A 26,731-nucleotide genomic window follows, 5' to 3' on the forward strand; every position below is an offset into this window, starting at 1 on the left:
ACCCCCCCCTCCGCCTTTCGGGCTGCGCCCGCAGCCCCAGAAGTGACCCCCGCGCCGGACGTCGGAGCCGCGCGCGGGCACGGCGCGCGTGATTAATGGCCCCAGAAGTTGGGGGCGGCATTGGCACGCGCCCCTTCTTGACCCCGCCGGGGTGTGAGGGCATCTGGGAGGACAGCCGGGTCGTGACCGAGGGAGCCCCCCCTTACCCCCCGGGGAGGACAGCGGAGGAGGCGGAAGAGAAGTAGGTGACGCCGACTGGAGAGCCTGGTCCCCTCTGGCCCCGGGGCTGGCGTCGCGGTGAGCCCCCCGCGCCCGCAAAGTTTGGAGCCGCGGGCACCGTGCCGCGCGCTCGGTCCCTCCCCGCGCCGCTCCCTCGGCGGGGTCTGTGCCGCCGCCGCTGCCAGGGCAGGACAAAGGCTCATTAACACGTGATGGGACCGCGCTTCATAAATGGGACCCGAGCGCGAGCCAGGCAGAGACGGAGCGCGAGCAGGGCGCGGCGGCAGGCGCCCGGGCGAGCGGAGATTGGCAGCCCCTCGGCGGGCCCGGCGCGGCGGGCGACCATACCCAGCCAGGAGCCCCGTGCCGGGGCGAGGCTCAGCGGCGGCCAGCGCGAGGGGGGCGCCAGTCCCCCGTCGCCGTGGCGCCGGGCGCTGCAGGCAGGGGACGTGGCCGCGCCGGCGGCGCGCAGCGACTGACTTACTGACCGACCGACCGACCAACCGACCGACGGAGGCACACCCCGCTCCACCCACCCGGCCTCGCCCGCGCCCAGGCGCTGGCGCCGCCCTCCCGCCCGCCACTCTTGCTGCCACCCCTTCCTTCCCCACTTCTTTGCCGCCTCCGCCTCTGCTGGGCTCCCCCGGCGCCAGTGCCTGCCCCTGGCCCGGGCGGGGCGCCTCCGCTGCCCGCTGGGGTCTGGGACGCGTTTCGTCCTAACGGAGAGCCAGCCCCTGCTCTGGGCGACAGGTGCCGAGGGAGCGTCTCCCCCGAGGACTAGGGGATGTGAAGGGTAAGACCTGACGGAGTTGCGTTGAAGGATACTTTTCCCCCCTTCCGCCTCCCGCCCTCTCCGGGACTGACCAGTGTGGCCCCAAAGTGTCCTTCCTTGAGTTGTTATTCCGTGGGAGCGAATCGTGCGTCGATGTTTACTTAACGGTATGGCCCCAGCCTGTTAATGGTCACTTCTGAAGATTTCGACCATTTACTATTTCTTGAATGTGTGCGCACCTGGCTCTCGGTGTGCACTGATGTCTGTTTGGAGAGAATGTGTAATATGTGTGTTTGGAAACGAGGCGCTTGAGTTGATGCTTACTGCCTCTGAACCTTACCAGCAACTAAGTCTTCGCATAGAAACACATTGTCTATGCACCAAACCGTGGAACTGATCAAAGTAAAATACTACCTGTCATAGAAGAAAATGCATGCCAAATAATAAACTTCATATATGTGTGTATGTGTGTGCATATATGAATCAATATGTATGTAACTTTTCTTTGAAGAATAACGAATGTGCATTTAACTAATACCTAGATTTGAACGTTGATGGGGCCATTCAATTCAAAACTAGCCATTAGAACTTAACGATTAGATGAGTAAAGTTTATTTTTTAAAAAGACTTGTTCTGTTGCTAAGGCTATCAGGCATAAACGGATCACCTCCCGAATGCAAATGTGTTTGCTGCGCTAGACGTGAGACTGTCCTTTGACCATTCGGAAGTTTAAAAGCAACATGCATGTTTGTCATCCTAAGAGATTGTTTATCTCTCAAAGCTTTTAAAGTGACCGAGGAGGAAAGCAAAAATATTGAGTAACCTATTAACCGTTTTGCTTCCCATCTTTTCCCTTCAAATCACTGGCATTCTTGCCTTTGTTGTTGCTTGCGTGGTAGATTAAGCCTCTTCAGTATTGAACCCAAGAAAAGATCAGAATGGGTCTTCTGGGTTTAAAGGTGTTGAAAGAGATCTTTATTGGTTTCATAACTTCTCATTTGTATTGCAAGTGAATATCTTTTGAACAATGGAGACAAGGCAGTCTCCTGGCAGGAACTCAGTGGACATCTAGTATCCGTGGTGCCACCACTGACAGCAAGCTCTCTGCACACTATTGAGATGCTCAGACCAACCAATGTTTAAGGTTCCCACAGGGCTTTCTCTGATTTAAAGTGTTGCTTTTCTAATCCCACCCTACTGACAGTTTTCCAGGGAAGATATACGGATTGATTTTCTCTCTGTCTCTCTCTCTCTTTTCTTGGTCCTCTTCCCCCTCCCCCCTCTCTAACTCAGCTAAGAGCAATTTGATCAAAATAAGAGGCATATACACAGTTTCTTAAGTGAGATTAATGATTTCCTGACAATATCCACACACGAACAGAATCCACACACCCCCAGAATGCTTAACACACTACAGGCAGTTATTTAGCAGCATTGTAGCAAGAGGCTGGGCAAGAGGCTGGGCAAGAGGCTTAATGTTGGATGTGGTTTTAAAAACTAATCCATTTTAGGTCATCAGGAGAACTTACTGTAAATGAACTCTTTGTTTCAAAGATGCCTCCCACGTCAGGGGAAGAGAACTCTTAGATGAGACAGGTGTCAGGTGTCGGTGGGGAGAGGGCTCATTGTGTTCCTGTCTCTGGAGATGAAACAATGGCACAGGGTGGACATGCCCAGTTTCAACCTCTCTACGACAAAAGTGCTATGTGCGCATATGTGTGGTTAGGAGGGTAAAGTGGCTGTATCCATACCCTCACCTTTGCATTGCATCAGTATGTCATATGTGGGGGAACACTGTGGTAGACTCCTGCAATAAGCCCTCGCTGATATTTTGAGGTTGGTGTAGAAAGTCATAATTTCTGGGGAAAATGAGGTCTTAACATTGGACTTGTGCTTGGGTTTGTTTGCTATCCACGTTTTTTTGTCTTTTTCTGTTACCCTTTCCCCAGGGACTGTGTTCCTCTCTGTCTCGCCTGTGAGATTGCTCTTCTCTAATAAGCCTAGCTGCAGGATCAGTGTGTTCTTTTTGGCATTTCAAAATGTTAAAGTAGTGAAATTGTTAAATGTTACCCAGATGAAGCTGCTGGAAATGATATTCTCCAAAAGGACCAGTAGCTTTGTGGCACATAGCAGTCTATTCCAAAGGAGAACTCCTTGAGTTGGTTTACCTATTTTCTCAAGAAAGAAGCAGCCCCATTGATTGTGTTGATAAGTATTTAGTATGCAGTGTCAGCTTATTAATTACTAAGGCGAAGCCTGGAAAACACTCTCAAAACAATCGAATGCCATTCGTCTTTGCTTTGACTCAGAACGAACATTAACCACCAGGCAATGTAGACAGGCTCCTTGGTTGCCTTGCCTATTGGTGCATGGAATTAGCATGGGGATACTTGGCTGGGTAAGAATAAACTATTATGAAATGGAACTTGTAATCGCAGTTTATAGTTCACCAGGCTTACCAAATGTTTCTTTGCAGAAAACAGTTGGCCTAATAGAGAAAGGGATTATTTCCCATAATTAGCTATCCAGGAATACTGCAAAAACAAAAACAAAAGCATAAAAGAGTAAGAAATAGAATTTGGAAATACCTAACAGCACATGATTAGTCGAATGAGATTTGGTTACTGCTTTTTGAATTTGGTTAGTGAGATGGAGCGTGTCCTTCAGGTTGCTGCCTGTTACGCTGGGGGTAATTATGTCAGCTCAGTTGCATAAAGCACACAGATGAGAGCTTTCATTCCCTGCTAGAAAGGATGCCATGTCTCCACCAGTGTAAGTCTGTTTCTTCTATTTTTGTATTCATCATTTTCTAATTGAGCTGACAAATAGTTAGAGTGAAACCAGCCTTCGGGTTTAAATTATTTATAAGTCTGTTTTGACTCAGAAACAACCTGGACCCAACATTGCTTGCAAAACTGTAGAGGCCGAGGTTTACATTCTGCATATCAAGGTTTCCAGAGATTGCAAACTCTGTGGATGTTTCTCTTAGTGACCGGAGATGGGTAAAGAAGTTAAAGAATAAGAAGAAATCAGTTCAGATAAACCAATCTGTGGACTTTCTATTAACAAAAATTTAACCACATTTTCCCCTCTGAATCCCCATCTCTTTCCTAATTTGTACCTATTGAATTTGTTTCTATAAAATCATTAACCTTGTGTTACTATAACCGCATGGATGCTGTTTTGTGAGCAGTGGGGGATTCAACACTTTGCCACTGGATTGCTATTTAATGCCTTCATAACAATTTAATTCACTTATCTATAATATTCTTAGATTAGATATGATTAACTTTATAATTCAAATCGATTTGGAGTTCTCCAAAATATTCTCTAGAACAAGAGGAACAAGGAATGTCATTCAGAAGACATAAAATTATGTACTGCATAATTTTAGGTGACTATATAAACATGTTCATACATACATACACATAAACAAACTTCTTCATAGAAGTATATCATCACAAAAACGCATAGCTATGTTGCCTTTATAAGTTGGAACCAGCAATTCTGATTTTAAATAAATGCCACAAGTTTGTGGAAATGTCAATGTTTAAATCAGCAGCTGTGCTTCAAGGGAAAGGGAAGTACCAACTTTGGATCAAAATAAGGCTGGTCTTGTTTTCTGGGACAGGTGGAAATTCTTTCCAGTCTCATGAATTCTATGTGTCTTATAAAGATGTCAGGATAGGTGTAAGCATATTCAATGATAGTTTTATGATCAATAGTGTTGGGTTGAACAAAATTTTCACCACAGGGTCCACACCAATTGGAAGGAAACATCCAAGTTTTTAATGTATCCCAAAGTGCATGTTAACATAGTTATATTTTCTATTGATTACAATTTATAATGCAATCACCAGTAAGTTAAGACTATAAGAAATTGATCAAGAAGAAGGAAAACATTGTAGTGTTTCCTCATTGTCTTTCTTGCTAAAATTTATATGATTTGATGACCTTCTGCCTCAAACTCACTCACCTAGATTATAAGTATGTAGGTGACATATCAGTAGTAATAGGTCAGAGCCATTGCATAAAGTAAGCAGTGTGATCACGTCTAATTCGTACCATAAAACATTTACTAAGCGCTTTCCTGGGTCATAGTTCTTCACTAAAGAGGGTGCCTCATGTTGACATACAGGTTCCTTACAATAGTTTTTCAGGAGAATTGCGTGTACAATAATATTCCTGCTGTAGTTTGCATGGCTGCTTTCCATATGTTTGCCACATAGATTGTTAAGTACTCATTTTAGAATTCTTTTTAGTTAAAAAAAAGTCATTTGGGTAGATTGTGGCAAGCAAGTCTCTAATTATTCTAAAGGCAATACTAACTGTTCAGAGAAATATTGAGGTTCAAACTTGAGTTTAGATGGGTTTTTGAGGGAAGAATTGTTTAGTCATCAAACCTGAGCCAGTGGGCCCGGTAGAGCCTGACATAGCAATTGTTGGGGGAAATACCAATCGTTCTCTTCGAGCCCCATCTGGAGAAATTTTCACACCTGTGCTTTCAGGACGTGTTCAGAGTTCTCCCCTATTTGTTTACTTCTTTTGTTTGGAGTATGTGTGCTGGAGATCTTTGTGTATTAGCTAACTCTCTTCAGTCCATTGTTCTCTACTGTTGGGTATTCTGTGTTTTAGAATAAGTTTTCTAACAGATTTTGTACATTTTGCAAAAGGGATTTAAGCTTCCTTTTCTCCTGACACAAATGGCAAATACTTTTTCCCTAAGAGTATAATATTTTAGTGTCTAATGTCTGAATTTTCCCATCCTTTAAAATTCCTAATTGTTCAGAGTTTGGGTTAGTTGAATGGAGATTTGATTATCACTAAAAGTCTCTTTAAAGGTGAGTCCTTGTTATTATCATAAACTCAAAGTAGCAGATTTCATTTCATTATTTTTCTTAACTTTGGAACTTAAAATGATAACCACTTTCTTAAAATGGACAACGCAGCATCTTGGTGGTTTGGGGTTTAAAATAAACCAAGAAACCATAGATTTGCAATGCAATCTGTTGTGGTAGCTTGATACACTGACAACTACATTCACAAACTGTACATGTTAGTAAAAACAAAATGACTCACAGCCATCGAGCCGTTTCTGACTCATAGTGACCCAGTAGGACAGGGTGGAACTGCCCCTGTGGATTTCCAAAATCCAAACTCCTTATGGGAATAAAAAGCCTAGTCTCTGCCTCATGGAGCAGCCACTGGTTTCAAACTACTGACCTTCAGGTTAGCAGCCCAACACATAAGCACTCCACCACCAGGCCTCCCTGCACAAGTTAGTAATATATTTAAATGTAATTGAAATATAATAATGTTGCATTTTTTTCAAAGTTCATGTTCGCAAGGGAAGGTGTCCCTCTCCCTTCATTGACTCCTAGACTCTTTAGACCACATCTTTAGAGAGGAAAATCGCCATCAATACTAGCTCTGCTAATTGAGTTGCAATAAGAAGTTTTGTGCCTTCATTGGTGGTATATTCTAGTATGTTGCTGTTGTGAGTTGCTAGGTGCCATGGAGTGAGCTCCAACCAAAGCATGGGGCCCTGGGCCTCAAGAAGGACCTCCTGCCCATGGTTTCTGTGCGTCCGTGCAGCCATCGCTGCAGCCACGGGGTCAGCCCATCTCCTTGCAGGACTTCCTCTTTGTTGCTGCCCACCGAATGTACCAAACATGATGTCCTTCCTAGGAACTGGCCTCTCCTTACATGTCCAAAGTATGTAAGATGACACCTCCTCATTCCTGTCTCTAAGGAACACTCTCGCCGTGCTTCCTCCAGACAGATTGGTGTGTCCTGTTCGCAGTTAATGAGACTTTTCAGATTCTTCTCCAGCACCAGCATTCAAATGCACCAATTCTTCTTAGGGTTCCTACCCAGTGTCCCACTTTCCCATGCATAGGAGGCAATTGCAAATGCCACTGATTTAGATCAGCTGCACTGCAGGCTTCAAAGAACAGTCAATACTCTAAAGAGCTCCAGGGCAGCACTGACTTTAAAACAGCAAATTTCTACCTTACATATGGAAATCTGTGCTAACGAGTTTATAGCACTGCTTGCAACTGGTCAAGAGATCACGGAAGATGCTTAACAGGTACACCAACATCAATCTGCCTAAAATATTTGGGTTTTATGCCATCATTGCTATTTGCTTTTAATTCAATTACATTTAAAACTAAATCAACTTTATTTGTTCTTTATAAAACTAAATGCATTGTTTATAAACTGGCCTAATTTAATGTCACTCTGAGCTGAGTATTTGCGCTCATTGCAGTGTGGCTGGGTACGTGGACCCGAGTTTCCACTCATTTCAGCCTGATTGCTACTAGAATTTGTACAGTGTGTCTAACTTTTGTACAAGTTGTGGTGAGGAAGCAGTATATATGTGAAGTAAAAGGAATACAAGATTGTTTAACACATAACCAAAGCAGGTAAAAGATTGTCCAAAGAATTTTGTGTCTTTTCATATGTGGGGAAATTGATTTTGGACAATATAGAACTCTTTTGGGAAATGACATCTAACTTCTGGCAAGCAAAAAAGAAAGCAAAGGAGCCCTTTGAATGATTTTAGTCCTCGACTAAGGAAACTAATTATGAGTAATGAGTAATCCATGGTCCATTTTTATTGATGAAATAATTAGGGAACAGTCGCCCAGAGTCATACATTTAAATGCTTTAAGGACACATTTCCATACTTATAACTTTTAGTATTTTTGAAAGATGCTGACCAGCTTTAAACAGTATAAGTAAATGCCATAGTCACTTGGGCAATTCCATAAGATAATTAACAGAAGAGCTGAATTATTTGGGCCTATTGCAAATTTTCCATTTTAGTTCTTTCCTGGGTTAATCGCCTGTGATACATTATTTTATGGTTTGAGGGGAAAGAAGATCCAGAAGCAAACACTTGCAAGTAGGAGAAAATAAACTGGAATGTTCATTCCTTTTGAATTTTCCTGCTCTGTTAGGGTACGTAATCAAGAGTTCCTTCAGCCACCGTCATTAAGTCAGTTCTCACTCATAGTGGCCCTATGTAGGTTCCAATCACTGTAAGTCTTTATGGGAGCAGACAGACAGACTCGCCTTCTTCCTGCAGAGCTGCTGGTGGACTTGATCCACCAACCTTTCATTAGCAGGCTAGTGTCTAACCCACAGTGCCATCATGGTGTGGAAAGAAATGGCTAGCTGGCCCGTGCAGCTTTGCATAGACGTGAGTAAAATTAAGGATCTTTTTTTATAGCTGAGTCCTGTGTCCGTACGTATTGTGTTGGAGGCTTTTCTTTGCCGGACAACGTAACAGTACGTTTTCAGGAAAAGTTCAGAGAGGCTTAGAATCGTAGACCGAAAACCTATGAGAGATGCCCTGCTCCTTATGCTTGTTTCCAGGCTGGACTGCAGTGTTCTATTCCAGCCAACTATAGCTACTTTGGTCTTGAATATCTCCAGTAGGGCCTACATGCTCAAGAGCAGGCTCCTTTTCCAATCCATTTCAATGGTTTACAAACCTACCCTCACAGTGTAGCATCCCGGGGTCGCAGAACTGTGAGGTGCTGGACCACTCTTGGTGGCTGGAACCCACCCAGAGACACCTCAGAAGATAGACCTGGAGTTCTGCTTCCCAACAGTTACAACTTAGAAAGCCTGGGGAGCAGTTTTGCGCTGCATGTATAGGCTCTGGCTGCTAACCACAGCTCATAGAATATTCTTTCTTCCTTCCTAACCTGACTTCTTCAGCTGAACTCGATGTCTTCTCTTTCCCTAACACCCCACATTTAGTCCTTTTGTGGACCTCAGTAATCTGTAGCAGCATTCTACATTAGAATGCATGAGAGTCACCTGGAAACTGTGAGAAAACAGTTACACCCAACTCTAGAGTTTCTGACCCAAAGATCTCAGATGGAGCTCAAGAATTTGCATTGTCCGTGAATTCTCAGGTAATACTGAAGCTGCTGGCTCAAAGACCATGTTTTGAGAGCCACCACTGCCCATGGGGTGAACCTGCACGAACTTTAAAACCACTGTGTGACTTCTCTCGCTGCTCTTGAAGATGCACACTACAATTTCCAGCCCACCACCACCTAACTGATTTCCCAAATCTTCACCATGCATTTTTCCCCAAAGCCTTTCAGCTCCACAGTTCAGTCTCAGAAATGCATCAGAGCATCCTTCTAATGGCTTGACCTTGAATATTGAATACAATAGAGTTACCTGCGTTTCCATGGCATAAACATTCAGTAGGTGCATCCAATTTGCATGCTAACTTCTTCATCAAAACTACACTTCCAAAGTATATTGTGCATTTCTTCTGAATTCTAATTCTTTAAGTTTTATATGTCTATAGTTATTTGCATCATGAAAACACATTTTTCTGTATATATCTTTCTTTGTTAGTATACTCTGAAAAATTTATATTTAACATGTCAGCTAAAGTACGTGATACATAGGACCTAGTTTTATTTATCTGTTTTATACAGTTTTAAAGATAATGTTTGGAGGGACACCTGGATTTACACAATGATGGACACCTTATTTTAAATTTTTTTCCAGTGAAAGCATGCTAGGGAAGAAATTAAATTATTCAGGAAGCTATCATGTCTTCAATTTGTAGGAAGTACTTGGACAAATACTCACTTCTCCTGTGAAATATTCCATTTTAGCTCCCATAATAATAGAAAACTATTTTCCATTCTTTTTCATCAGAGAGTTATGACCTGTGTTGGTGATTTTGTATTTGAAACATACAAAGCCAACTGTTTCATAAAATAGAAATGAGTTGAGTTTGCTATGAGCGTTGGTTGGGGCTCCTGACACCTCTCTACTATCTTTCAGCATCTTTAGCCATCTTGGCATAAACATATCATTTGTTTTCATAGACATACGTTCCTCTACTCATTCTCACGTTCTTGAGACAGAATTGCAAATACTCATAATTAATTTTTATTTTTCATTCTTTGCCCCAGAAATGCAATTAGAAATTTAGTTTTGGTAAGCTGTAGTAATAACTTTTGTCTTTTCCTTAACATATTTCCTTATTGATTTTTTAATTAACTGAGTTGTCAAATACCTCAAATGTTGTAGCAGGAGGAGAAATTGCCCAGTCAAAGCAAGAACTATGTCCACGGAGTAGACTAACGAATTGATTCCTGGGGTTACAGAAGCCACTCCACCTAGTGGTTGAATATTCACATGACTTCTCTTGACAGGCTGTTTGGAAAATACTCTTGCGTGTGGAGAAACTCATTTCAAAAAGATCAGTGCATTTAGGGGAAAGAAAATGTCCACTATAATAACGTTTTCATACAGTCGCTTTAAAGGTCTATCAACAGTCTGTAATTGGAATTCCTTAACAGCTGTGCACGTCACAAAGAGATTTTTAAATGTCATTGATATGTCACTAAGCAGGTTGAGTTATGGTACACACCCAGGCTGAACAAGAATTGGAATAAAAACTAAATATCTGGTCTTTTTCCATAAATTCCACTTGTCTAATTACTATGACTCCCATATTATAATGGATAAGAGATCCTACAGTCAATAATCTTGATGCTGTTTATATAATTTTTTTACATCTAGCCTTTTTCCCCCCAGATGGAGGTTTGTATGGATCAAGATTCATACAAATGAGCTATGTAAAGGAAAGTAACCCACATTTACAAGTCATTTTGTTAAGTTAGACCAGCCATGCTGCATACACACACCAACATTCATTTAGTAAACACGTATTGAGTACCAGCTCTGGGTCTGGAGTCAGGCAGAGGACACACAAGCCCATAGAACACTGGTTCTCAACCTGTGGGTCGCGACCCCTTTAGGGGTCAAATGACCCTTTTACAGGGGTTGACCAATTCATAACAGTAGCAAAGTGACAGTGATGAAGTAGCAACAAAAATAATTGTATGGTTGGGGTCACCACACCGTGCGGAACTGTATGAAAGGGGCGCGGCATCAGCAAGGTGGAGGACCACTGCCCTTGAAGGTGAGTTCCTGTCCTCAAGGCATTCAAGGTCGGAAGCACCTATGTCCCTTGGGAGAAGACCGCAAAGCATATATCTAAAGGGGATGTACTTTTCCTTGTTTAAACATCACTCTGCTATTATATGTTTTCATAACCGATTCCGTTCTGTCACCTGAAAGGGTGGGAGAGAGGCGAATGGAGAATCATTTTATTTGCCTCCTTGTGGGTAATACATCACCGAAAGAGAACCCTGGTCACCCCATGGCTCAGCTGCTCACAGAACTCTTGACACTTCAAGCACACTCAGCCCTCTGGGAAAGAGACTTGGCGAAATGGCTCCTGTGAAAAAGGATAGCTTAGAAAGCCTGTGGAGCAGACTATGTCTGCTACGAGTTGAAAGCAAGTCTGATAGCCAGCAGCATCGCCGGAAAGGTAAAGGCTAATGGGCTGGAATATAATGTGTATAGCACGAGGCAGAGAGTATGTGCTCGACACAAATGTGTTAAATGAAGCGTCCGAGGGTTGATATAACTTTATACCCACCAGCCATGTAGTACCAGAAATCTCTAACACACGATCACTTGTCAGAGCCTGTCTTAAGCTGGATTTGCTAGAAAGTAAAACCGATGGAGTTTATATATGTATAAGCTTAAATTAAGAGAGAAAGCGTGTCAAGAAAATGACTCATAGAAGGTGGCAAATCCTAAGACTGTGCAAGTTCCAAGTCCGTGGGTCAGAAGTTAGACTGAACGCTTCTCCTGACTTGCTTAGCTGCAGGGGCTGTTAAACTCAACATCAACAGGAAGATGATAGACTCGTGGCTGAAGACAAATGAATCCAACATCAGCAGGTCAGGCTTCTGGCCCCAACGTTTAATGAGTCCAAGGTCAGCAGCCGGCGACATGACAGGTCATTGGCTGAAGTCCAAAGAAGCAGAGGTTAACAAGCCAGATGCAGAATCCACAACCAGCTCAAAGCAAAGCAAGCTTTCCCACTGTCCACTTATATTGGAAGCAGATCATGCTCCAACTTTCTTTCAATTTATGGTTTATCATAGCAGATGTCTTTATGTAAGTGATTACATTGTGTTAGATCTCATTGTAGGGAATTAAGAACTCTTACTTGCCAAACTATTGAGTCTTGCCCCAACCAAATTGACACAAAACCTTAACTATCACAGAACTCTAAAGGGGTGTATAGTATTTTTTTCTGTTGACTTCCAAGTCTCGTCAAGAAGTTCGGAACTGTGTGCAGACACTCTTCTGGCGGGCGGGGTGCGGGAGAAGCACACTGGTCATTTGGAAAATTGAGTTATTTAAAGTGAACTTGAATTTCTCTACACAGGAAATGGATGTTTATAGCTTTCATCCCCATTGTTACCTAAAGAAGGAGCTTTCTTTTGTTCCTCACTAGTCTTATGGAAAATGTCATTATCACCAACACAAACAGATTGCTGGTCCTTGTGACTAATGTAGGCAAGGCGAGGGGACAAACCTTTACTAATTTAAAGCGTAGTGGTAACGATGATGTAGTTTCATTATTCGTCAGTCCAAACCCACAGCCATCAAGTTGGTTCTGATGCAGAGAGATTCTGTATTACAGAATAGAACTGCCCCATAGAGTTTACCAGACTGTCATCTTATGAAGCAGACTGCCTCATCTTTCCCCCTTGAGGTGACCGGCAGGTTTGAATCGCTGACCTTTTGGTTGACAGCTAAGTCCCTTTCCCACTGCACTACTAGAGCTCCTCATTATTTGTCAACCTAAGTAGACAAACAAACTCACTACCCTTTAGCTGATTCTGACTCACGGTGATCTTATGTAGGATTTCCGAGGCTGTAAAATGTTATAGGAGCAGATAGCCTCATCGTTCCCCCGTGGAATGGCTAGTAGTTTTGAACAGCTAACCCTGCAGCTAGCAGTGCCACCGCAGCTCATTTGACAACCCAACAAACAAACAAAGAGGACTTCAGGCTGTAAGTCACTGGCCACACTGCTGCCCGTGAAGAGCTCAGGGCTAGAGTGATTTGCAGATGCTGAAGGCAAGATTCTGCTGTCAGTAATTCCTCCAGGTTTCAGTCGCTCGTTGAGTAAAATTGCCATGTATTATTTATTCCCTTATTTTCACAAAGCACCGCCAGCACTCCTCATGGTTGGCAGTTTGAAACTACCAGTTGCGCTGCCAGAGAAAGACTGGCTTTCTAACTCCTGTAAATAGAGTTTTGGAAACCCACAGGGAGTCACTATGAGCCGACATCGATTCTATGGCAGTTAATTTTGTTTTCTCCCTCAAAACGGAAAGATTGGCCAGCCCTTCGACTTAAGCGAAAGGACTTTGAGTTTTGCCAGCCCGGGTTGAAGTCCCATTTTGTTCCCTCTGGTTGACCTTGGACAAAGCATTGACCTCTCTATGCCTCATTTTTCTCAAGTCTACAATAGGGAGCATAATAGAATTTCACGCAATCCCTGGCACAAACCAAAAATTCAAACACTTCTCAATGAAAATATTTAGGAATTGGGATTGTCTCTATTGGGCATTTGCCTAAACTGGGTGAGATTTGAGACAGGCAAGAGAAGACTTTAGCAGGACTTAATTTGTATGCTCAGAGGATCAAAGAAGGAAAATGCCCTTTTGGTGATGGACAAGGGGAGAAGAAAGTGTGGGACGAATGCTGCACACGTTGAACAACACGTAGCACACTTTCAGCTATTGCCTTTGAGATCTGTAACCGATTCCACTCCCTCTTTGTAGCGACTAAAGCATATGCAACACAGTCACTCTTAAGAAGTTTTATGCATAAGGCTCGTGACGTCTACTGAAGTGAACACTGTAGATTCGAACTTAGGGCAAGGCTGTTTCAATCATGCTTACTTACTGTACTTTCCAGCCTATGAAGCAAAGTTCTCTCTCTCAGCAGGGCAAGGGCACTTAGTAGTCGGAAGCCTCTAAACAGCAGAACAAAATTAAATGGTAAATGGAACATATCATAAAGGATTAGGTTTTCCTTCATGACAGCATCTTCACCTGATGGTAAGTACCCCAGTCAGTGTAGTTTATAAAGGTGTTTTCTTAAGCCAAGAAATCTTTGAGTTTTGACAAACGTTTTCACATTATATCATTGTCATTAGGAACACTTCAAATTGAACTTGAACAGCAGCTTAACTTTATAAGTGTCTTAATGTTATTTAGTTCATATTGATATATTTTAATGAAAAAATCTACCAGAATAAACCAGAAAAAAGGGTGCATTTGGTAACTTTTATTCTGTGCTACAAAAGATATGAAAAGCTAAACCTTTTAAAGCCAACCAACTATTACTAGTATCATAGAAGTTTCTTATATATACAGGAAACGGAGGTGACATTAATACAAGGAAGAAAGATGAAGTATTTTCCCTGAATTACTGGGATAATTAAGTCGATACTTTATTTTACTTTGCTATAGAAAAGATGGGGAAATTGGTGAAACTACTTAAAAACTGCCTAAATCATAATGATTAATTGAGAATCAGAAATGACTCAATTTCTCACTCAGCTGTAGTGGAGCATCACTTCTGATTCTGCCCTGTGGTATCTGCCAGGTATGCTGAAGACAATTGAAACTTTATATGGTTTTCAGAGTCAATTAAAAATTTGCCTACTAACTTTAGAAAACTATAGTAGCAACGTATAGTTCAGTTTTTTTGTTGTTGTCATTGTTTTGTTCATCAAATTAGTCGAAACTAGATTTGCTTCCAATTGAGGGAAAATAACAAATACAACCAATGACATCACCATCCTTTACAAGGCTCTTCAATGAGGTCCTTCTAGCAGAACAACAGAGCCAACAGAGGAGGGACAACAGTGGGAATCAACAAAGGCTTAGAGCCCCTCCTATCAATTTAGGCACAGCAAGCTTGGTATTGCTTCCTTTAAAAATGCATACATTTAGAATAATTGAGCAGGAGCGTAGGGGCCTGCACAGTCTGCAACTCTATTCTGGAGCACCAACCCTACTGATGCCTTCAGTAGGCTTTCTGCCTTTCGGGATGGGACATCCAACATCATGTAAATGCTGGTCTACTGCATATCCCCCAGAGGGGCTCCCCAGACAAGAACGTCCCATGAATATTGAACTCTAGGCGCCACAGTGATAAATATATAGATCGTTGAAATGTCTTTCTAAGCTAAAGATAGTGTTCTCTAATGGGGCAATCAAACTAAAATAGCATGCTATTTAATTATACTGATTTAGAAATAGCTCCAATTCTATTTGAAGCCTTATTTTGATAGCTTACTCTATACTCTGTCTAGCCAGTCCATGGGTGATTTACAGCCATAGTGGTTATAGACACAAAGGCATGGACTCAACGTTTCCTAAAACCTTACGTTGCTGCTATTGGGGTCTTGGCAAATGGTTCAACTGCTAACCAATAGACTGGCGATTTGAATCAAGCCAGCGGCATCTTCAAAGAGAGGCTGAAAAGGCATCTATTGGAAAACCAATGATGCACAGTTCTGCTCCGACATACCTGGGTTACGGTGTGTCACAGTCAGTTCTATGACGACGGGTGTTTAGTTGCTCCTGTGTCCATCAAATTCCCTTGATGGTACCCTGGGATGCTAGTCGATGAGATGATTGGAAGAGGGAAGTAAATGTGCATATAAAAAAATGACAAAATAGCAAATGACAAAATTTCAGAATTGAAGGGTTTTCTTAAAAAAAAAAAAAGCTCACAGATTTTTAAAATTACTGTTGTTTAAAAGACATGATTTGTACCTTAGACTACTTGAGTATGTTGGTTATATTTTTTAAAGTGGAACTCTAGGAACATGCTTTTGAAATTTCACTGCACTTCTCTAACTATAATAAAAGCCAACTGCTTCTTTAACAGGTGTATCTGCACATCTTGCTAGACATTTCCAATTATGATTTTCCCATAACAAACAAAAGCAAATAAATGGAAGCTGCATCCCCCAATGCTTAAACTATGTTACTAATAAACTCTCAAAGAAAACTCTCAATGAAAAACAATAATAACATCGCTTCTCAGCCTTTTGGCTAAGATCAAGTGAAAAACAGTAATAACATCGCTTCTCGGCCTTTTGGCCAAGATCAAGTGAAAAACAATAATAAGGTAAAAGTGACTGTAATAACCCAAATATAGAAATAAAGGGAAAGTTTATAAAAATGCAGAAAACAGCTTTCCTGCCTTGATCCCATTAACTTACAATAACTTATACACAGTGATGTTTTGACATTACCAAAGTCCTTGAATTTTTCACAATGCATGTATTTTAATCTATAGTCTCTAATTAAAATTGGCCTATGTCAGATTGATATTACTCTACAACTCATAACCACATCATACCTGGGTCAGATTTTAACAAGCTAGTTTGTTTTGATGAAAATGCTTGGTCACGTTAAAAGGGAAAATTATGATCACATATGTGGTGATCTTAATATAGAGTAAATCACAGGAACACATGTTTTTGCATTACTCAGTCTGATACTTTGTCTTCACTGAAGAAGCTTTGCAGCTTTTCCAAATACTAAAATTTTAATCCTTGGGACCATGCCAGTAGGCAGATTTACCTAGACGGGCTGGGACAGGGACTAGTGACTAAGTAGGCGGTAGTCGTAATTACTATTTTGTTAAGAGGCTAGAAGTCTTGAATATAATAAAGATGCAAATAGTTCGACCCTAGTGATTTTTAGTCCTTACAAAGAATGTGTAAAGCTCCAAAGCAAGGACCCTGGAATTTGACGGGCATGGATTTAGCTGCAAACACAGCCTAGTCTATGCAATTTACTTAACATCTAATGACCTCCATTTCTTGATCTGTAAAATGGGTTTTAAAGTAAACACATGACGAAATTGTCATAATAATTTAATGAGTCTCTCATGGAACTGAATATAATGAACACTCATGTAAAGTTTCCTCTCCCTCTCCTATGTCTGTATATTTTATTTGCTTCGGTCTGACGTGCTGAGACAAAATTGAAGAAGCAACATCTGATCTGAGTAGCATAATAAATTATATTGAATCATCATGAAGAGTATATGGTGACGAGTAATCAGGCCTTAAGAATGATTAAAATTAATATTTATTGAAGACTCACTTTTGTGCTGGGTACCATGCTAAGTGTCTTACACGCATTCTTTTACTTAATTTTCAAAGCAATTCTATGCAGGCATTTTTGTCATCCTTATCACCCCCAAGTACCACGTTTGAAGTGATCAAATATATACATATATTGCGCTAGGGAAATCACAGTATTCAATTTATCTCACCTTTTCCTTTTGTCTTTTTACCTGGCTTCTGAAAAGCTTTACATTGCATATGTGGCTTGCATTTCCTTTGCATTGGATAGGACGCAGCTTTAGAGAGAGACCCCCTAACGCGCTCACTTACCAGCTATGTGTAAATGGAAAACCACCCTTTCAATGCCTTCAATTTGTAAAATGGGAATAATTGGAGCATCCATCTCATAGGACTACGGTGTGAATAAATAAATCCATACATGTAAATGGCTCCAATTGCCATCTGCACAGGATCACTCTAAAAGTTCACAAAAGGGGACAATCAGCAAGACTTAGTGATTGTAGAAGCCAAGAAAGAAGGGTTTAAGGTAAGTTACGTTACTGCAATACTGTAAGCAGTGTGAGAAATGCTGTCCTGGAAGGTAGATTATTTCAGGGTATTTATAATAGCCAAAAATCTCGGTCAGTAGGGTACTCGTCATATTGACCATATTGATGCTGGTCATATTGATCCAACAGATCCTTAAGGTAGCTGTTCAATGTTGAAGGATGTCTTTGTATGTATGTCTTTGTATGTTATTATCTTCATTGTATTTGAAGAGCAAAACAATCTCTCTTGGAAAAAGTACAGCCAGAATACTCCTCAGAAGCGAGGGCAGTAAGGTTTCTTTCATCTTCCACTTTGGACATGTTGTGTGGAGCGACGAGGCCCTGGAAAAGGACCTCATGGTAATGCAGAAGGGCAGTGGAAAGGAGGAAGATGTGGCAAGCCAAATGGATTGACAAAGTGGTTACAACAATGAGCTCAAGCATAACAATGATTGTGAGGCTGGTGCAGGACGGGACAGCGTTTCGTTCTGTTGCACATAAAGTCTCTATGAGCAAAACTGATTTAACACTACCTGACAACAACAGTGCATATGTATTTGTTTAAATATGCATGGATATCTCTGGAATGAGCCACAAGAAATATTTTGTGTCTCCGAGGCAGAAGACTGGTTAGCTAGAGGGGACAATGACTTATGGAATAGAGATCACAGAATGACTCCCAGTAGTTACTTGAAAATATAGATTCAAGCTTTGGTTTTTAGGTCAAATACATACCCATTGAGATAATTACCTTTCTTTCCTCTAATTTTAGGCAAAGGCAAGTAAATAGTATTAAATAACTGTTTTAATGAACCAGCTAATGAAATTCGACTGCCACTTTATTAGGTTTCTGTGAACATTTCAGAACTCTAAGGGAGCCAGTCTTCCCTCGGCTCCCTCTCTCTTTGGCTGTCCTATTCTCAGGCTTGTAAATCATAGAATAAAAGATAATCATTCCTGTACTCATTATTATATGATTTGATGAGGCCTTTAAAAGAGGGCTGAACGTGGGAGGAGGGGCGGTGTCACAGGAATGGAAGTAACACTGGGACTAGGTCTTGAAAGATGAATCTATTAGGCAGAAAGTTTGGAAATGGGTATTTCAGGCAGAGGGAGGGCAGAAGGAAAGGAGGCAGGTGGGCAAGTCGGATTGTCTGATCTGAGAGCAGCCAGTCATCTTCTGTGGGTTGGGTAAGTTATGTCTTTAATTGATCAGACTGAGTGGCAAATTGGTATGTTTGAAGATACACTGAAGCTCTGTGCAGAATAGCTCTCTCTCACACATCTACTTGTCTCTGTGTCCCTTTGACTGTGGGTGGAAGTCATCCATTTGAACGTAACTCCGCTGGTTGCTGTTGCTATTTTCTAACAAACAAATTTGTAAGGAACAGAGTTGACTCATCAGGAATTACTTCATTGTGGGGCAGATAGGATAGATTCTGGAAAAGATGGGGCTGTGAGAACGGATGTAACAGACAGACAGATTGATGGAAAGCAAACCCAAGGATACTTGAGAGTTAACTGTGGGAGGCAGGCTGAAGCTAGGGACTCTAGAGAAATGTTAAATCAAGGAAGCACTGGGCAACTGGTTTAGATGTTAGGCTTTGTTCTCCTATTTCTGCATCCTAACTGATTATTATGGTGCATTGGTCTGGGTTTACTGGAGAAACAAATCAAGAGACACATATATGTATACGAGGAAACTTCATATCAAAGATAAATTGTATAGTAAGAAAACATCCCAGCCCAGTCCAGATCAAAGCCCTAGGTCTGATATTAGCCCAGATGTCTGATATTAGTCCATAAATTCCTTTTTAGACTAACACAACACATGCAGTGACGCTGAATGCAGGAAGATCACAGACCTGTGGATGGAAAGTCTTGTGGATCCAGTGGTGGTGGAAGCATCTCTAGGGCCCTGGCTGCCATTAGCGTGGCTCCATGTGGCTTGTCAACAGGAAGGCAAAACATCAAGTCTTTCCCACCTCCAGGGAGGAAGAGAGGAAACTCCCAGAATTCTCATGAGAAGGCCATGCCTATAAGTTGACATGAAATTATGTAACTACCACATATAGTGGTCAGTAATTAAAATTTTTAAATCAAGAGCTTAATAATCACATTTTAACTCACATTTAAAATCATAAAATCTACCAAATTCCTTAGTGTAGTATTGAACATCCCCTAAACTTTGCATGTTCATCCTGTCATACTTGTTTGAAAGGCTGTATCCAGGGAAAGCCATAAGCACCATCCACCCTGTCTCCTGTTCCCTGCTAATTGGGCAGTCCTTCTTTCCAAGTCTCCCAGAAACTTCAGTGCAAGTTCGTGCCCTGGGAAATTTTTCTTGACTGGTGTCAGCTATGTTCCAGTCTCCTCCTTAAAGAAGCTTGCCTGGTAGAGTCAGGACTCAAATCCAGATCTGTCCACCGTGGCTTATGTAGCTCTGCACAGTCTCTTCCTTCCTCTTGACATTTGACACTTAGACAACACAATCCAATTTCTCATGTGACATTGTCGTGCTCATTGTCTTACACATCTAGTTTCATCTACGTGACAGGTGAGAAGTCTTCCAGAGTGGAGATGTGGGAGAAGTAGAGTCTCCCCACCCACCAGCATGGAGCCGCTCTGTGGCGTGCTCATAGCAGTAGAAGCCGGGGGTTAGCACTTCTCAAACCACCATCAAATGCATGCAACTCCTGAGAAACACTCCTTGACCTTCCTCTGTCAGCCCTGACGGCCTGGGGGCTATTTGTCTGGCTGCTAACCCCAGTTCAAAAGCAGCAGCTGCTCTGTGGGAGAACGAGAAGGCGTTGAACTTCCATAAAGATTTAGCCTCAGCGGCGCACAGGGCAGTTCATGAGGGAGTTCGGGTTGGGCTTGCCCGTCAGGCTCCGAGGTCCGAGCACGCGCTCGTGGTGGCATAACGCCAGAGGACACAGGTGTTGTAAGGAACGTGTTTCTGGTATGCTGCCACATCGGCGAAATACTGATTTTGGTAATCATTTTTATTGTTATAGACACCAAGTAATGCTTCTAACTTTTAAGAAATGAATGATGGTTGGCTTGTCTTCCAAGTGACTGACCCGTTTTGTTTGCTGAACCTCCGAGAACTGGTCCTCTGTTCACAGAAAGGAGTGAGGTGGCACAATGGTCGCTTCCAGGAGTGTGTGTAATATGCTCCTGGCTTACGTGGTCTGCTTACATCCTCCTGGTTTTCTCATGATTCCGCGTATGTGCTTTCCTTCCCGTTAGGGTTCCCACCTGAGGGCCCCTCACCACGTCATCTTGAGATCGGCCTAATCGAAGACGGAGGGGATGAAGTCGGTCCTGGATGGGCTCGCAGATACCACCTTCCGCACCATCACGACAGACCTCCTCTACGTGGGCTCCAATGACATTCAGTACGAAGACATCAAAGGCGACATGGCCTCCAAACTAGGCTACTTCCCGCAGAAATTCCCCTTAACTTCCTTCCGGGGAAGTCCCTTCCAAGAGAAGATGACTGCGGGCGACAACTCCCAGTTGGTCCCAGCAGACCAGGTGAACATTACCGAATTTTACAACAAATCGCTCTCATCCTACAAGGAGAACGAGGAGAACATCCAGTGTGGGGAGAACTTCATGGACATGGAGTGCTTCATGATCCTGAACCCCAGCCAGCAGCTGGCCATTGCTGTGCTGTCCCTCACGCTGGGCACCTTCACTGTTCTGGAGAACCTGCTGGTTCTCTGCGTCATCCTGCACTCCCGCAGCCTCCGCTGCAGGCCGTCCTACCACTTCATCGGCAGCCTGGCGGTGGCGGACCTCCTGGGCAGCGTTATTTTCGTCTACAGCTTCGTGGACTTCCACGTGTTCCACCGCAAAGATAGCCCCAACGTGTTTCTGTTCAAATTAGGCGGAGTCACGGCCTCCTTCACCGCCTCCGTGGGCAGCCTGTTTCTGACGGCCATCGACAGGTACATCTCCATCCACAGGCCCCTGGCCTATAAGAGGATCGTCACTCGGCCCAAGGCCGTGGTGGCGTTTTGCCTGATGTGGACCATCGCCATTGTGATCGCCGTGCTGCCCCTCCTAGGCTGGAACTGCAAGAAACTGCAGTCCGTTTGCTCGGACATTTTCCCACTCATCGACGAAACCTACCTGATGTTCTGGATCGGGGTCACCAGCGTGCTGCTGCTCTTCATCGTGTACGCCTACATGTACATCCTCTGGAAGGCCCACAGCCACGCGGTCCGAATGATCCAGCGCGGCACCCAGAAGAGCATCATCATCCACACATCTGAGGACGGCAAGGTCCAGGTGACTCGGCCGGACCAAGCCCGCATGGACATTCGGCTCGCCAAGACCCTGGTCCTGATCCTGGTGGTTTTAATCATCTGCTGGGGCCCTCTGCTTGCGATCATGGTGTACGATGTCTTCGGCAAGATGAACAAGCTCATTAAGACGGTGTTTGCCTTCTGCAGTATGCTCTGCCTGCTGAACTCGACCGTGAACCCCATCATCTACGCTCTGAGGAGCAAGGACCTGAGACACGCTTTCCGGAGCATGTTCCCGTCATGCGAAGGCACCGCACAGCCTCTGGATAACAGCATGGGGGACTCGGACTGCCTGCACAAGCACGCCAGCAACGCGGCCAGTGTTCACAGAGCCGCAGAGAGCTGCATCAAGAGCACGGTCAAGATCGCCAAGGTGACCATGTCTGTGTCTACAGACACGTCCGCCGAGGCTCTGTGAGCCGGCGCTTCGCTGGCAGCCCAGGAAGTGAAACCCGTGGGTTGTTTTTGTTTCGTTTTGTTTTTTCCTCAAAACCTAGAGGAGTCTGTCGTCTCATCGGTTATATTTTTAAGTTTACCATGCTCAGTGACACGGTGATGGCGCCCATGTTCACTTATGGATTCCCTGACTTTCGACAATTCCCACGCTCAAAGGAAGTTCCCCAAGGGTGTACGGTGAGGCGACCGACAAGGCTGCTTCAACGGCTGACAGGTCTTTCGGAATCTGCCGACGGAGGAACACCTTTGGCTATGCAGTTTGAAGTCTGAGTGCCCACAGGAGATGCCATCAGTTGAATAATGCCACTGTAACCTTCAGTCTCAAGATAATGTGAATGTAATTGTCCACAGTATCACAGGTGTCCATTTTTTTGCCACAGTTACCCCGTACTGAAGTAGAGCTATTTTGTAACATGTGCTGTGTTCTAGGAGAGGTGTCTCCATGTTTACGATGTGGTATTTATATCTGTCTAGTTCAGCTAAACTGAAAAACAATGGGGAAAAAAACCAGTGGATGTATGCCAATCCCTCTTTTTCATTCCCTACACAGTATCTTTAGAGACCTTACTTAGTATATGGTCAAATGGCTGTTAAATTTGACATAGAAATTCCCATAAAGGTTTATTTTTTTCTGTTGACCTAGGACTTTGAAGACTATACTCAACCAACTTTTCTGCTCAATTCATTGACATTTAAAATTGTCACAAGAAGACACTTAACTTCTGGACGATACCCTTTCTCTTGGTAATGGATTAAAATCAGATTGGAAGAAAGAAGGCACGCTGACTTTCTTGGCTGATATCTCTGACTTTCCTTAGTCTTTAGCTTGTACTGGACCTCTTAAGACAGCATGTGTCAATCTTAATGTATATTGTTCTCACTGTGCAGTTGCTGTTTACTTGCAGAGTATTGTGTTCTTACATTCCAGGTAAATGTGGATCTTATGCCTGGGTGGCCAGACAACAGTCTTTGTTTTATTTTTGTAAGTGGAGGAGAAGTATTGTCTGGATCCAAAAAATTATGCTGTGTGTGAATATAAATGTGCGTGTGTGTGTGTGTGTTTCTCTTCTCTAACTGTTACAGTAATGTCATAAAGTGAGAAAACTGTGACCAAGTGTAAACTGTATCACTTGCTGCGCTCTTGCACATGAATTCAGTTTCCAAAATTGAGTTCTTCCAGAAATCTTGGTGATAAAAATACTGACTGTTTGGAAGCCAAGTCCCCTCTCTCCTCGAAGAGATTGGGTTAAGTATTGCTAACTTGATCTTTAGGTGTTAAAAGGAGGGTGTAGCAGCGAGTCATCAATGACAAACTTTCCAGTGACGGGTTGCATCTAAGTGTGAACGCTGGGAAATGGAAGTGTTCTGGCTCTTAAGCATGATGTAATTCATTACAGATGCAGGGGGTTCTTAAAAAGAAAGAAAAAAGAATGACAAACTATAAAACCTATCGATTGTGCATGGAAAGTAGTGGGGCCCTTGCTCAAGTGAAACAATAGATAGTGAGGAATTCCTGGATGTTGCCAGTGGTGAAGGCTTAGCTTCTAACCAAAAGGTTGGGGGTTCCAGGACACCCAGGGGTGCCACAGAAGAAAAGCGTGGTGATGCACCTCTAATAAAATCAACCCTTGGAAACCGCGTGGAGCGCAGTTCTGCTCCAACGCCCGGAGGCCATCCTGAGTGAGAGCAGTCTCAATGGCAGCTGGGTAGATCTTGAGCAGTCAGAATGCAGCATGTGACAGTAAGACTAGGCCAGAGCCATGTGGCGAAGGAGGCTGGCTTGGGCAGTGGATGAGGCAGTGAACGGCAAGAAGGGCTGACACTGGCGGTTGGGCGGCTGGGACCTAGTTGATGAACGACTGCTCCCGTGCTTCACCGGGTGCTCTGACTGGCAGCTGAGCCCCTGACTTGCCTTGGCTAAGTCTGTGGACTTCCCTCTGCTCATGGGTAGGAAGAGCTGCTAAAGAGTAACTATGAATGCACCTTTCTCTTTAGGCCCAGCCTCCGACTTTTCAATGGTGCCAGTGGTGCTCAGAATTCCAGCCCCGTTTTCAGGAAGGAAGGACTGATTAATACATCTTAGCAAGTCACTTAACCCCGACAGCTGTTACACACCACACATTCTTTGTTGGGATAAATTGTGACTGCTACTGCACCCCAAGACCTGCCGAGCATGAAGAGAAGTCGCCATGTGGTGTTGGGGTCTCTAGTTAGAGAATGCCTCTTCTTGCAAGTTATGGCCTAAGGTTGAGTGGTCTCTGGCCCGAGCTGGAATGCCTTTCACCTGTCCATTTCTAGAGAGCAGACTTCACCTGATGACTCCTCTTTTTTCCCTCTCTGCGAGATGCTGAGGAGGGCTCAGAATGCTACCAAGCCTCACTGCCATCCAGTGGTTGCCAGCTCCTAGCAACCCTGTAAGACAGGAAAGAACTTCCCCGAAGGGTTTCCAAGACGATAATCGTGGAAGCAGGTAGCCCCATCATTTTGGCTGCAGGGCAGATGGTCGATTTGAATTGACTGCTGACCTCCTTAGCAGCTGAGCGCTTCAACCACTGTACCACCAGGGCTGATCTCAGGATGTTAGAGGACTAGAAAGTTTTCTAGGATAGAAACTTATTTGCAAAAACAAAACAAAAAAACAACCTCACCAGGGTCTTGTTTCCATTTAAGAATTGCCAGTCTTTTGTCCTGAAGCTCGCTAAGGATTCACCCACACATCTGGGAGCCCACCAGGCACTTATGGGGCAAAAAGGTTTGTGTGTGTGTGTGTGTGTGTGTGTGTGTGTCTTTTTTCACAGCTAAGAAGGACTGGTGGAGATAAACATTTTGTTCTAGGTAGAAAAGTTTCAAGATTCATTTTTGGGACTGTTTTTGTATGTATGTAATGTAGATTTTATAGTGTGTTGTGCTTTCATGATGTAAATTATATCTAATACATTAAGGGACAAAGGGGCTGATAGCACTAAACTTGGTGCTTATTGATATTCTAAGAAATATCTGAAATACCATCATCTCTGTGTTATACCATCTTCATTTTAAAAACATTCACTTTGACATTTTTAATATCATTTCCTAACCCAAGTGACTAAAATGTTGTCCCTAATGAATAAACTCATTAGAATTACCATTCATTAGTATCGTTCATTAATTAGACCTTTAATTAGATCCATTCATTTAAATATAATTTAAATTTCAGTAAGCTTTATAAGGACCAACATTATAGTTACCATACCCACCTTCTTTTGAGGATAAGATATTTGTCTTGACCATGCATTTTACCATCACATACGTCTCCAGAAAGGGCCAAATCCCCAGTTACTTCAAAGTAATGAACCCTTCAGTCCTACGCGAACAAGGAAGGCAGTTCTCCCAGACCTTTCATTTTTCATTACATATGAAGTATATGTAAAAGAAAAATGGATCTTCGAGAAGCAACAGATAAGTCTCTTCAGAAGATTGCCAAGTGCTCCTGTGAGTTTGCGGCAGTGAGAAGAACACCTTTGCTAGCCCAACACCTCTGCAGGGAATGGGTCCGGCCACCAGATGAGAACGGGGGCCTGCACGAGCAGCATCTGGTTACTGTCCTGTTCATTAGTTTCGGCCGTTCCACACCTGTGAAAGACACCACCGATATCACACACAAAATAAGATTTCTCAAAATCTAACTGTATATTTGTATGATATTTTAAGGTCTCCTAACTGCTGGGCAATGGCTACTAACAATTGTCTTGCACCGGCCTTCTGATGAAATGTTGACAATGCCTATTGTAATATAGACAAAACATTTTATCTACTGATTTGGGCTGAATGTATGTAAATAGGTTTGTTTGTTTTTTAAGAAGTGAGACATTTGAGAGGTGGCTTACAAATCAGTAATTTTCAGATAGGAGAATTTCTTTTCATTGCTGTGGCATCCTGAAAGCTATCTACCTATCTTCCTGGAACTTAGAATACTAGGCCTGCTGGAGATCAGAGCCCTCAAGAAAGGAAACCTTTCCTTGTAATAATAGGAATCAACGTACCAATTATCGGGATTCTTATTTCCAATGTTTCAAGTGGAAAACATACTTCTTTATTGTCTGTAAATCTAACATGATTACTTTTCCTCTTAGAAGAATATTGTATTGTTAGATGTTTGTTGAGCTGGTAACATCCTTGCAACTGCTGCGATATCTTTGTTAGTAATCTGTATAATACTGTGTACACAAGTACTGGTAAGATTGTTATTAAATGTAGCTTCAGTCATTAAATTACTATAGCAAGGTAGTACTTCTGTAATATTTGCAATGTATTAAGCCCACACTATATTTTATTTCAATGATGTAATTAAACTGTTATTTATTCAAAGAGAACACTCCCCATCATGTCTAGTGTCCAAAGTTACCTGGAATTAAATAAAAAT

The 26,731-nt window shown here is 42.9% G+C and overlaps 1 protein-coding gene across 3 annotated transcripts; it reads left to right on the top strand.

The window, feature by feature from the left end:
* Positions 1-4: 4 nt before the first annotated feature.
* Positions 5-26,731, top strand: CNR1 (cannabinoid receptor 1). 3 transcript variants are annotated; one of them, XM_075554788.1, is made up of 2 exons: positions 5-297; positions 20,810-26,731. In XM_075554788.1, exon 2 carries the CDS (start codon positions 20,873-20,875, stop codon positions 22,289-22,291), a length of 1,419 nt encoding a protein of 472 aa, XP_075410903.1. In that variant the 5' UTR covers positions 5-297; positions 20,810-20,872; the 3' UTR covers positions 22,292-26,731. The 3 variants fall into 3 exon arrangements, with proteins under 3 accessions (XP_075410903.1, XP_075410902.1, XP_075410901.1); XM_075554787.1 differs by having other exon boundaries at positions 5-241; XM_075554786.1 differs by lacking the exon at positions 5-297 and adding an exon at positions 419-1,012.

Source organism: Tenrec ecaudatus, chromosome 7 (assembly GCF_050624435.1).
Source record: "Tenrec ecaudatus isolate mTenEca1 chromosome 7, mTenEca1.hap1, whole genome shotgun sequence".
Classification (NCBI taxonomy): Eukaryota; Metazoa; Chordata; class Mammalia; order Afrosoricida; family Tenrecidae; genus Tenrec; species Tenrec ecaudatus.